Source organism: Grammomys surdaster, unplaced genomic scaffold, assembly GCF_004785775.1.
Source record: "Grammomys surdaster isolate TR1022 unplaced genomic scaffold, NIH_TR_1.0 187, whole genome shotgun sequence".
Taxonomy (NCBI): domain Eukaryota; kingdom Metazoa; phylum Chordata; class Mammalia; order Rodentia; family Muridae; genus Grammomys; species Grammomys surdaster.
The window spans coordinates 3,022,999-3,035,084 of NW_021604632.1; the positions used below are offsets into that span (position 1 = coordinate 3,022,999).

At 38.1% G+C, this 12,086-nt stretch overlaps 1 protein-coding gene across 6 annotated transcripts in view; it reads right to left on the minus strand.

Annotated features, from left to right (window-relative positions):
• Cntnap4 (contactin associated protein like 4) overlaps positions 1-12,086 on the minus strand; it is a 290,486-nt gene that overhangs the window by 103,583 nt on the left and 174,817 nt on the right. For 5 of the 6 annotated variants that reach the window (XM_028768648.1, XM_028768649.1, XM_028768652.1 and 2 more), the window contains exons 5-8: positions 9,270-9,473; positions 8,548-8,732; positions 7,648-7,791; positions 4,330-4,591 (exon numbers count right to left, since the gene is read on the minus strand). In XM_028768648.1, coding sequence (XP_028624481.1) covers positions 4,330-4,591; positions 7,648-7,791; positions 8,548-8,732; positions 9,270-9,473 — 795 coding nt within the window. The remainder of the gene's footprint in view (positions 1-4,329; positions 4,592-7,647; positions 7,792-8,547; positions 8,733-9,269; positions 9,474-12,086) is intronic. The other variant, XM_028768651.1, reaches the window with a different exon arrangement.

Here is a 12,086-nt window from a genome sequence, read left to right on the forward strand (position 1 = left end):
ACAGGAATGCCAAATCTCTCCCTCCTCTGAAGAATGTGAATGACAACTCTCACTGGATGGATGTTTAATGTCCCTCTATAGGTTCATAGTCGGAAAGCAGGGTCCCCAGGTGATTCGACTTTGGAGGCTGTGAAACCCTCAAGAGGTAGAGCCTAGCTAAAGAAAGCAGGTCACCAGGAGGGAGTTTTCAAGGCTATAGACCACCCTTTAGTTCTGGCCTTTCTGCTTCTTGACCAGATATGACGGGAGCAGGCTCCATTCTCACACGTTCCAATTTGTACCATAATGAAATATTCTGTTTCAACATGCATTTCCCAGCAAGATGTACTTAAATTCCCCAAAGCTATGAGCTAAAACAAGTCCTTCCCCTTTAACATTGCTTCTACCATGTCGGGTGGTCCCAGCAACACATACTACAATGGCTATAGGAATGATTAATTTCCTCTTTTGTCAATTCCTTCAGCTTTATTCCATTCTTCCATCCCTCTAGATTGAGATCAGAAAAATATCAAACAGAGTTACCCTTATGTCCCAAGACCATTTAATCAGCAGCCAACATTTGGTTTCTAGACACCACCAGTCAGTGAATGTAACCCGAAAGTTTATGTCATTCTTCATATTTTTACACACCAAGCTGCTCATGTGAGTCTCCAGGATATCCCTAGTCCTGTAACAAGCCACAGACTCAATGTGTTCAAACTCCAAATGTTTGGGTGGTATAGGGAGGGGAAACACTGTCAACTGCAAAAGCAAGAACTGAATAATAAATGGAGGAATTTACAATTGCAGACAATAGAGAGAATAGGATTGTTCTAGAACCTTCTCTTCCTCAACTAAACCCCTCAACCTCTGTCTTTTGGCTCAAACCACATCACCACAGCAATTACAGCAGGAAGGGAGGAGTTTTATCTGCTTTCTTCTGGGTGATTTCCAGGCCTATCGTAAATTGCTATAGAAACGGTCTGACAGCATAGCTGCCCTTGGCCTCCGCTGAGACGGTAACAGGCATCTAGAAGAGAAGATGGATAAAGAAAAGAACTAAACCTGTCACTTAGAGTAGATCCTCTGCAAAGGTGCAGAAGGCAATTACATGTACGCCATCACTCAAGGAACCTCTGAAGAGTGGTACCCATTCCCAGATACACCTCGACACTCTGAAATCACCAGGAATCCTATACTTACCATGTCACTAGTTGGAATTAAGGACCCAGATCGCTAGATAGCTCCTGTCAAAGGTGAAAATATGGGGGTCGTTGGTGACTATCGCTTCAGTGGAGGGCAGGAGTTTAAAGGGGACAGGTTTACAGTAGGATGGGAGAAAGAGTCTAACAAGGAAAAGGGATGAGACTGAACTGTAAAAATGCCTTTTTCTGGGCAAGACACACCAGGAGGGCTGTACCACTGCCAGGAACACAAGGATTGCAAATGTCCATCAAAATAGTAGATACACTTCAGATAGCACAGGCAGGGTTATGACAGGCACACTCTGCTACAGGGCCAAAGAGCTTGTTCACGGCACCATTAGGGAAAACAGGAAAACCATTGTAGGACCCTCCAACTTGACAACAAAGAATTTCATTTTCAATAAGAAAATGTAGCATCTTTGTTACATTGGGTCCTTGATGTCATTGAGATCAGCTTTGATTTGACATCTCTAACAATGATAATGGCTGAAAATATCCTGTGTCATGAGGGATTTCAAAGCACTGCTAAAACGTTTCATGATTTAGGCTAATATACTATCATTAATATTTCAAGGATGGCTTGGGTTCACATAATATTTTCAAATTCCAAATGACAATTTGTCAACGGCACATCCCATTACAGACTTAGCCTGATAATTCAAATATTTGCATAATTCAGCTCTTTCTCCATATAATTTGGGGTGTTTCACTATAAAAAGTAAAAATACTTTGAAAATTCCAAACCCTTAAGAGTAGTATTTTCTATGTATAATAACTATGAATATTTAAGCCATCCTTATATAATGAAAAGATTTTATATAATATAATACCCCAAAGTGTCTCAAATGGAAGGCCATTTCCTATGAGAAAAGAAACTGACCAGGCACTCAACTACCATTTAAGTAATTTATTTGTAAATAAAAAGTCCACTTGCTTGACTGAAATTCAAAAATATTAATATGTATATAATAAACCCATTTGGGATTCAGTTGATAATGTTTGACAATCAAATCAATTGTTGAATTGTAATGACTTTAAAGAAAGCCATAAATGACTGTGGGATTGGTACTATATGATACTAAATCTTTTCATTATATAAGGATGGCTTAAACTTCCATAGTTATTAAATATATAATTTTGAAAGAAAATGGAAAAATGAGAGTGGAGAGAGTTGCTAGGCCAACATTTGCTACTTTCAGTGTAATATATTTTGCTACACTGACTCATAGTTAGATTCCTTATTATAAGCTATGGAAATAATCATATGCAGTCACGTGATAACATAATGGATTATGCCATGTCTGTATTCAAACACTCATTTAGAGATTTTTAAAATCACTTAGGATATTCTTTACAGTGCTATACCTAGTAATTTATTAACTATATGTTCCTATAAAGAGGTTGGGAGTGAGTTAGCTTCACGCAGCTCACTGCAGTAATACTGTACTGAAGCACTTTCTTTAGGATGTTGAAAATTAGGCTACAGCCATAACCACTTCAGAGGATGTCAAATACATCACAATACGCCACACACTAATGACAAGCTTACATTTTAAGACTCTCGTTTTAGAAGTCTCTTAATTATTCATATGACACTGATTAATTTATGTCTTTCTGTGCAGACTACAAACCCACCACACTGAACATAAAAAGTCACAGCACAGTACCTCTAAAGAATTGTAATTAATGCTGACTTTGTAGGACTAACGTAAACTGCAGCGATACCGAGACACAAATGGCAATAAAAATATACAAACATTAGGTCCGTGTGCTCACTGGCTTCATGTCAACTTGACACAAGCCAGAGTTATTCTGGAAGAGGGAACCTCAGTTGAAAAACTGCCCCTACCAGATTGGCCTGTGGATGATCCTGTGGTACATTTTCTTGGTTGATGATTGATGTGGGAAGGCCCAACTCACTGTGGGTGGTGCCACCTCTTGGGTAGTGGTCCTGGATGCTTGCAGAAAGCAGACTGAGCAAGGCATGCGGAGAAAGCCAGTAAGCAGCACTCCTCCATGGCCTCTGCATCAGGTCCTGCCTCCAGATTCTGGCCCTGAGTTCCTCTGATGATAGAGTGTGATATGGAAGTGTGAGTGAAGTAAACCTTTTCCATTCTTAATTCCCTATGGTCATGGTGCTTTATCACAGTAATAGAAACCTTGCTAAGTAGCACGGTAGCACTAATTTGTATACTTGTTCTTCCTATTAGTTTCAAACTCTAGTTTAACTTTTCTCATTTTTTTTCCTTCCCCAATCATATTCTATAAATGTTGGTCATAGTTCATATAGAGGAGTAGTACAATAGCATCTATAAATTGTTGTTAAAGACCATTTATTAAATTAATGTAGCAATTTACCCCAATGTGACCTCTAGCTGCCAGGAGTGGATGCTATTCTATATATGAAAAAAATATGATTAGAGATTTCTTGTTGAGAGCTATATAATTTTAATGAAGAGACAAAAATATCCCTCACTCACAGTTCTGACCTAGATCGAACATTAATTTTGAAGACACATATGAAATTACCTTAATTATATTACCTCTAATTCACAAACAGATACTTTATTGTAAATGAATACAGAGAACTTCTGTTGGTACCCAAACGGCAACTTTTGTACAAACCATTGCCTCTTTAAAAAAAATATATATCCAACCATTGCAAGGTACATTTGCATATTAGTATAAAATGACTTACATAGATATAGGTGCCCGTGTGGCCTCTGTCATGCACCATACTACGTTTGAAAATAGCTGTTTAACAGTCTAATTTTTCACTGAAAGACATCCAGTTAACTTACTGGCCTGTTTTCAGGGCCATCCAATGCTCCCCCCCCCAAAGCCCATTTTCTCCTGCTAGGTTGATGACTTGTCTGAGTTGGTAAGAAGGGTCATGGATGGAAATTTCTACTCCCTAATCATTATCAAGTGTTCTAATAAGAACTTTGAACACTGGGATCACATTTAGAAGAAAATTGGAATCCAGTTCCTCTAAGGAAAGGTACTGATAATCTTATTAACTCAAGTATCCATTTATTAAACAAATATTAATTTTTGGCTATGCATAAAATTTAGGGAGAACGGACAGAGAGATAATGAAATCTTTCAAATCCATATGCTTTGCCTGCAGGAAGACATTTATTACCTGCTGTGATGTCACTGGGTGACTTTCCTGGCTGGTGAAGATTCACTTTAAGTTTCCCATCGCTGAGCAAGAGGAGGAGCCCGCCTGACACCAGCTGGAGTTCACTGAAGAGCAGAAGTCCTGCCTTATTCCAGGTTCGGAATTGAAAACTGACTGAAATGGCTTCCTCTTTGGAAGATTCTGGGAGGACCAAATAACTCCTGGTGCTCAGAAAAGTCAGAGGCATGGACTGTGGTTGTGAACAAGAAAATGAGGTATTTCCCTGAGGATAAAGGACAAGAAAAGGCACTCAGCTCTTTATCCTCCGTACAGAATGGAGTTTACATGCTCATAAAATCTGGTTACCAATCTCATATCATTCTAGCCTGAAAACAATTGGCTGTTGCCATGAAGAACTGTATTAACGTTGGCTGTGACCATCCATGAAGGTCTGAATCTTTGTCATCTATCTTAAAAGTTCTTGAAGTGTGTTCCCAGGTCATTCTCATCATTCTTCAACCTTAGCATGGACTTGAAAAGTCACTGAAATCAACTTTATTGAGAAGAATAAACACTGAGGTTTCATTTTATATCATGGTTGCATTGTATGTGTATGAAAGGTTAGAAGCTTGGGAACACAAATGCTAACTGCTAACATGTAAGCATATAGAGGGAAGAGAATTTTAAGATTATTAAACCCTATGGAGATGAGAACAGTTGTCAGCTTCAGTATGATACTATACTTTATTTAGGTAGATGCCCCCCCTCCTGCCTTACACACAGCACGTCCTCTTATCCAAGAGCAGTGGGTGTCTTAGCCCAAGTGCTGTGGACACACATTATTTAGGATAAACTACACATATCTGTCTTTATTTCCTTTTAAATTATCTCCCTTTAATAAAAAAAAATAATGAAATTAAAATCTTACTGTGTGTTAGAAACATACAAAGAGCATGAATTCACAGAGAATTCGGAATGAAATCTTTTCTATAATAAATATTCTTGTGATGCACTTTGGGATTTTCTGCACAACATGAGATTCAATTTGCATCTTTTGAATCTTAAGCAATGAACGAAATTAATGAAAATCTATTTAAATCTGCAGTTCATTATCAAAATAGTCAAGTTGAAAACCCTGCTTCCCCAGAATTTCAATCTTTGCTTCTAGCTAAAAGTGCCTCAAAAACATAGAATGATATTTGACAATAGAACACCAGCCATTTTGTCCCAGGGGTGTTGTGAATCACATATAATGGAGGATAAGCACAAGCTTGTAGTGACACACGTTGCTTGCTTGCTAGGAGAAAGATCGGAGTTCCATCTTCCAGAACCCATGCCAAAAAGCCAGGCTTGGGATTTGGTAGATGTCCAATGGTCAAAAGACTTGCTATGCGAACTTGAGGCATAGAGGATTGGAGTTTAGATCTCAGAATTCCACGTAGATGCTGGATGAGTAGGGAGGCCAACCTCAGAAGGCTGAGAAACAAGGAGATCCTAAGTGCAAGCTGGCTAGCAGCATATATGAAATCTCTGAGTTTAATCAGCAGATATAGCCTCAATGAATAAGGTGGAATAGTGACTAGGGAGGATTTCCAACAGCAGCCTCCAGCCTCCACTTGCACACATTCACATATATGCAAAACAAGCAAACAAACAAAAACAACAACAACAGATCATGCATGTACATACCCCCAAACACACTCACACATGGTTTGTCCCATTTCCTGCTCCTATTCTGAACCACCTATTTATTATGACAGCTGGTCCTGCTGGGCAGCAACAAGCCAAGCTGATGTCCTGCCCAGATGTGTATCATGGATTTATTAGGGACAGAAGGTACCCAGAGGCAACAGCTCCTGTAGAACACTGAGAAAGCTGACTGCATTAGCCACCAATGCTCTGCCAACTCTCCTTGGTCCATTCACACTGCGGCTTCAGTTAGTGACCTTCTTCTGCCAGGCCTTCACATCCTGGTTCCTCTGCTAAGTCCTCATTGTAACACTGCTATTGCTTCCCAGACTGAGCCACGACCAACAGTTAGAGCTAAATGCTGTCATATTTCCATAGACTTGGGGTATAATGGAACCCAGACAACACTGCTAATTAGACAGCTTGGTAAAGCTACAATGTTGTACTAGCCTATAAATTCTTTATTTGTGATGAATTGTCATGATAAATGCAAGTGTTTCTTGTCTCCTGTTAACACACCAGGAAGCTACTAATTCTTGTTCATCCAACAAGCTGGTCAGGCAATAACTTCTTAAAGAAACAAAATAAATAAATAAATAAATAAATAGATAGATAGATAGATAGATAGATAGATAGATAGATAAATAATCAATCTACTGAGATCAATAATATCTCCACAAAACTGAAACAGCCACAACAAAATTAAAATAATGTCACTATAGAACTTTAAAATATTTCTCATACTATTTTTTAATTTATTTAGCCCAGTTTTCTCCAAATTGAAACATTCTATCTAGGAGAGAGGGGCTGGCTCCTGAGATTCAAGAGGCAAACAAAACACCACACGTCTTAGAGAGCTGAAGCTTAGAAAATTCTGGAAGGCTCCTCCCTGGAATTATGGACGTCATAAACAACTGCTAGGGGAAGAGTCTAACCATTCAACCTGTGAGGAGAGAACTCTAGAGTTGCACCCTTGTAACTCATCACCTGTGTTGGGGTGACCTTTTCTGTGATGCAGCTGCTTTCGAGTCATCCTTGCTTGTGTAAGTAACGTCTTACTAACCATACATGGGCCCATTAGAAACTCACTGGTTAATCAAGTTAGACTTTGGTGTAAATATTACTTTGGCCTGTCATGAGTTCCCTTTCTTGGGTAAAGAGGTAGGGGAGTGTGGTGTGTGTGTGTGTGTGTGTGTGTGTGTGTGTGTGTGTGTGTGTTGTGTGTGTGTGTTGTTTCTCCCCAGGAAAAATCTATCGTACATTTACTTCATATAAAAATAAAAATATGGCCAGGTGGTGGTGGCACATGCTTTTAACCCCAGCACTTGGGAGGCAGAGGCAGGTGAACCTTTGTGATTTTGAGGCCAACCTGGTCTACAGAGCAAGTTCCAGGATAACCAGAGCTACATGGAAAAACCCTGTCTCAAAACACAAATTAATTAATTAATGAAAATAAGTATATGAAAAATACTCATGTTTTGTGAATGAAAACCCCACCAAACAGAATTAAGCTCCTATATGCTTACTGTCAACCAGAGAGAATTTTTAAATAAGAGCCACGTCCAAAGCATATTAAATGAGACTCTTAAATGGAGCCCTTTTATTTGGAAAAGATATGTCTTCCTCATTCCTTCACTTGGAGGTTCTTACCATGGTGATGATCTGAGGGCTGTGTTGCTTGGCCAAGCCAATGATGTCTACTCCATTATAAAAGAGGTTCTCTAAACATCCATGAAAATATCTGTATGGCAAGGACACTGATTTTGCAGGTGCTGAGATCCCTCCAAAGCTGATCTTAGAAAGAAAAATGGCATCAATAATATTGTTTAGTGATTTTATGATAACCTGTTTAAATAATTACGATTAGCAATTATAGCAGTAATCATCATGTAGATAACTTTACAACACCACACATAGAGAAAAAAAATTAAGATACCGACTTTTAAAAACAAATTTATGTGCATTCAGTCTTCATTTGGGTGACAGTTTAATTATTCTTCCAAGTCGCTAATCACACCTGTTTTTGATATTTATTGCTTAATGAAGAAAAATATACTTTTCTATTCACAGTAGAACTTGGACTATTAAATAAGGTACCCAATTATGATAGTTTGTTTTGTATATGTTCCTAGCACACATTGCTATTTGCATATTTAAATCGGACAGTAACGAATGAATCTGTTTTCTGTTATGTTCTCCCAAAGATATGCATTTCTCAGGAGTAGAACACAAAGAAGTCAGACCAGGCATTCTAGATTTGCATTCGGCAATGAGAACTCATCATTAGAAACATGATCTACACATTGAGGTACTGTGACCACCCATGTCAGGTGAGTGGATGGTCATGTGCTATAAGCACACATATAAATATGTAATAAATGATGAATCTCAAGTTTGGTATGAAAGTGAGTTAGGCCTTCAGAGGAATGCCTTATCAGCTGGGGATTTATTCTGAAAGAGTGCTTTTATAGCATTATTTATTTTTTGGCTAGGAGATTAAACTACACATACATCATGAAATCTGTATTAATTGAAATGTAACCACCACACCTCGTCATCAAGATCCAGGTCATTGAATTCTCCTTGGGCATGGAAGTGACGCCTGTGCTCATCCACTGTAAAGTTGACCTGTTTTCCCAGTCTCTGGATGAGCACAGAATGCCAGTGTTGATCATCCAGCAGGCTGCCCAGGGTGAGGTTGATCGGGGTGGAACTCGAGGTCAGTCTAGCTTCACCTAGAAGAAATAAATAAATAACAGCCCTGTGAACCAGTTAAAAGGGGTGGGGAGCTTCTCTTTGATGGATCAGTATCGCTGACAGTAATTTATAACCTTCTTCTAGGTGTGCCATCCTGGACACTAGTGTGGATTTACCTCCAGCTTGATTATAATGATCTCTCAACCTTGCTGTAATTTCCTCCACTGTTAATTCCTTCTATTATTATTACCCATTGCAAGCTCATTTTCTATGTAAATTTTATCTTTGCTACAAGCTCATTATTTTTACTGCTGTAATATTTTTCAATGACCCATCCCATTCTTTATGATGCTAGGAAATAACTGGAGCCCCATCAGAGGTATGGGAAGGGCAGTCAAAGTAGGGTTTGTGCAGTTTGCAGACGTGAATCCTATGAGCACTAGACATGCACACAAGTCCTTCAGTGGGAAAATAAAGTACATTAGATGTTAAAAGAAGTGGGCTATGAAAACATCAAGTTACATAAGTGAAAAGCAATGTTCAGGCCTTCCAAGAGCCTCACCAAATGGTTTTACCTGAGTTGATCAGTAAAAAGAGCTTCCCTCTTCTTAACTCCAATGTGATATGATCTCCAACAGGCCCTGCCCTGTGCAGTAGGATCCCATCACTCTCCATGGTTTTAAATTTCAAAGATATGATATCTCTTATTGGACTCAAGGAGTTTTGATCAAATCTATAGAGGAGGAAACTTCTTCCATCAAGATCAATCACGACAGACCCTAGGGACAAAGATAGTGAATGTCATCACTGTATAGATAAATACGGTTTACACTGAAAATGGCAACTATTGGGATGTGTGTGTGTGTGTGTGTGTGTATGTGATATCAGACCAACAAATATCTCACAACATCAAAACCCCAAATTGATTCAATTATATCTGAATCTTTTTAACTACTCATGAAATTTCATGATTTAAAAATCTTCTTTAACAACGACAGGGGGACTGGAGCCATTACAAGGTCCCCTTCAAATACTGGAGGTCAGGCCTCTATCCCCGCCTTCGAAAGTTTAGAATTGCCACAACCCTTTTATACTTAAGGAAGGGAGGAAATGTCAGAGGCAGCCCTGCTTACCCACTGAAGGCCTAAAATCAGCCATAGGCCTAAAATCAGCAATAGGTCTGTCATGCATGTATACTAACACCAAGTCTTGGGTCTCTGTGGAAAAACATCGAAACAGATGGCTATAAGCTAATGTAAACAGGCAGCTTTTGTGGAAATTTACAAGCCTGAGTAGTCATAGACCTTGTAAATAGGTAGCCTGGGCAGACAATACCAACTTAGATAAGGACAAGCAAGTCATAGGCAGAGTCATAGTGACTTGTCCCCTGAACCTTCACCCAGCCGATACCCAGTTCTGAAGATATCTGTATTCCCCCTGAACACCCACACTCCAGTGTCATTCCCTTCCCCACATCCTGCTTTTCTGTGTTTATAACCCCTGTGTGAATGAATTACGATTTAAGAAAAAATAAATTAAAAAAATAAAATAAAATAAAAATCTTCTTTACACGCATGCCTCAAATATTCTTATATTACTAAAGGCTAGTCTTACTCTTCAAAAGAAAAAAAATCAAAAAATGATTACGATGAATATATATAATCACTTTATAATACATATTTTAAAAATCATCAATGGTTTAATAATGGTCTTAGAGTGTTGAAATTAATTTGACAGGGGGAGGAAGCCTCAGAAATAAATGGTTTGAATATATCAAAATTCTTCCAGACATGTGCTGTATCAATCAAAGACAAGATACATACATACATACATACATACATACATGAATGTATATATAATACCACTTCAAGTACATATTAAATTGGCCTTGTGTTCTGTCTTATTATATTATTTCTATGACCAAGTAATAGTATTTAAGGACACGGCTATTTTCCACCTTCTCAAAGGCATCATTAGAAAAGCATCAGCCTAATGGTATTGTAGGGTTTATACTACGGCATTTATGTCATACTTTGACATCAGCCTGTTTTTCAGCTTTCTGACAGTGTCTTACCTACTCATTGTCAAGCTCACTTGCATTCAGTTCATCTTCTAAAAGATGTCATGTTACACTAGCAACATAATAGTACATCTGTCAAAATCAGTTGTACCCCAAAAAGACACAAATGAAACCTATAATGTTCAGGAATCCTTGCTGTATTTTCTGTTTCACTAGTCAAAGATATTTTAAGGCAATTACCCTTGGGAGTACATTGATATAATAAATGAAGAAAAACCCAATCAAATAAGGCACTTTTTTCAATGTGTCAGCTGACTTCTTTCAAGTGCCAACATGACATAGCTTATCCACCATATTTTGTTGATGAAATTATTATAGTTACTTTTATTCCCAAATATGTATCTGATTCAGACTAACCACTGCACCCCAAGAAACTGTTAATCAACCCCAACAACCCCCTATATTTTTTCCACTATTCTATGAAGCTAAAACCTCAGGGGTCTGATTGTTTTTTTTTTTTACATCTTGTTAATATGCTTATAAAGAATTCATTCACCAAGTACACATGAATAAACATCACATTCCTTAGAAAGAATAATGTTAGCCGAACAATCATTCCTTGTTATATAGTTGAATGAATGTGCGTGGCTAAAACGTAACTCTTTGTCAAACACAAATGATGTTTTCTGCCATTACTAGATAGTAATAAATTAAGAAAAATTTCAGCCAGATAGACTTTAAATGCTGACACATTTGGAGCAATGCAGTTATCTCTATCTTAATGTATTGCTTAGAGGCAACTATCAGAGTAATGATTTTATTTTAGATAAAGACTATTTTTGGAATTAGCTACCAAGAGATTTTTTCCTCCATAAAAACCATCCATGTTACTTTAGCCTACTATTTCTTTTCTCTCTCTCTCTTTTTCACTATTGTTATTATTACATTATAATGGTTGTATCCATCTTCCATGGCACCTCAAGCTTTGGGGCCTGGAATACTTCCATCAGCAAAATAAGGTAGTGAAAAAAAAAAAAAAGAAATCTTGGACAATTGATGCCTAAAGCAACGGGACAATGTTTTATCTCTCAACTGAAGCCACTTGCCATTCTCTCTGACCTTTACCTACTTTCGACACAAGTATATGACTATGCACATCAATGAAGTCATTTACTGTAAACATACTCAGTCTACCATGTCTGAGGTACTGTATGCTATAGGCTGGGTAGAAAGTGTTGAAGACCAGTACGTCCGTTTGGAGCTTAGACCCAGAGAAGATGAACAAATACATCTGTAAAACCATTACAGAGTAGTTGGTGGAGAAAACAGGACCAACTGGCTAAAATGCTCAGAAAGAGCTTGCTCAGGTGTC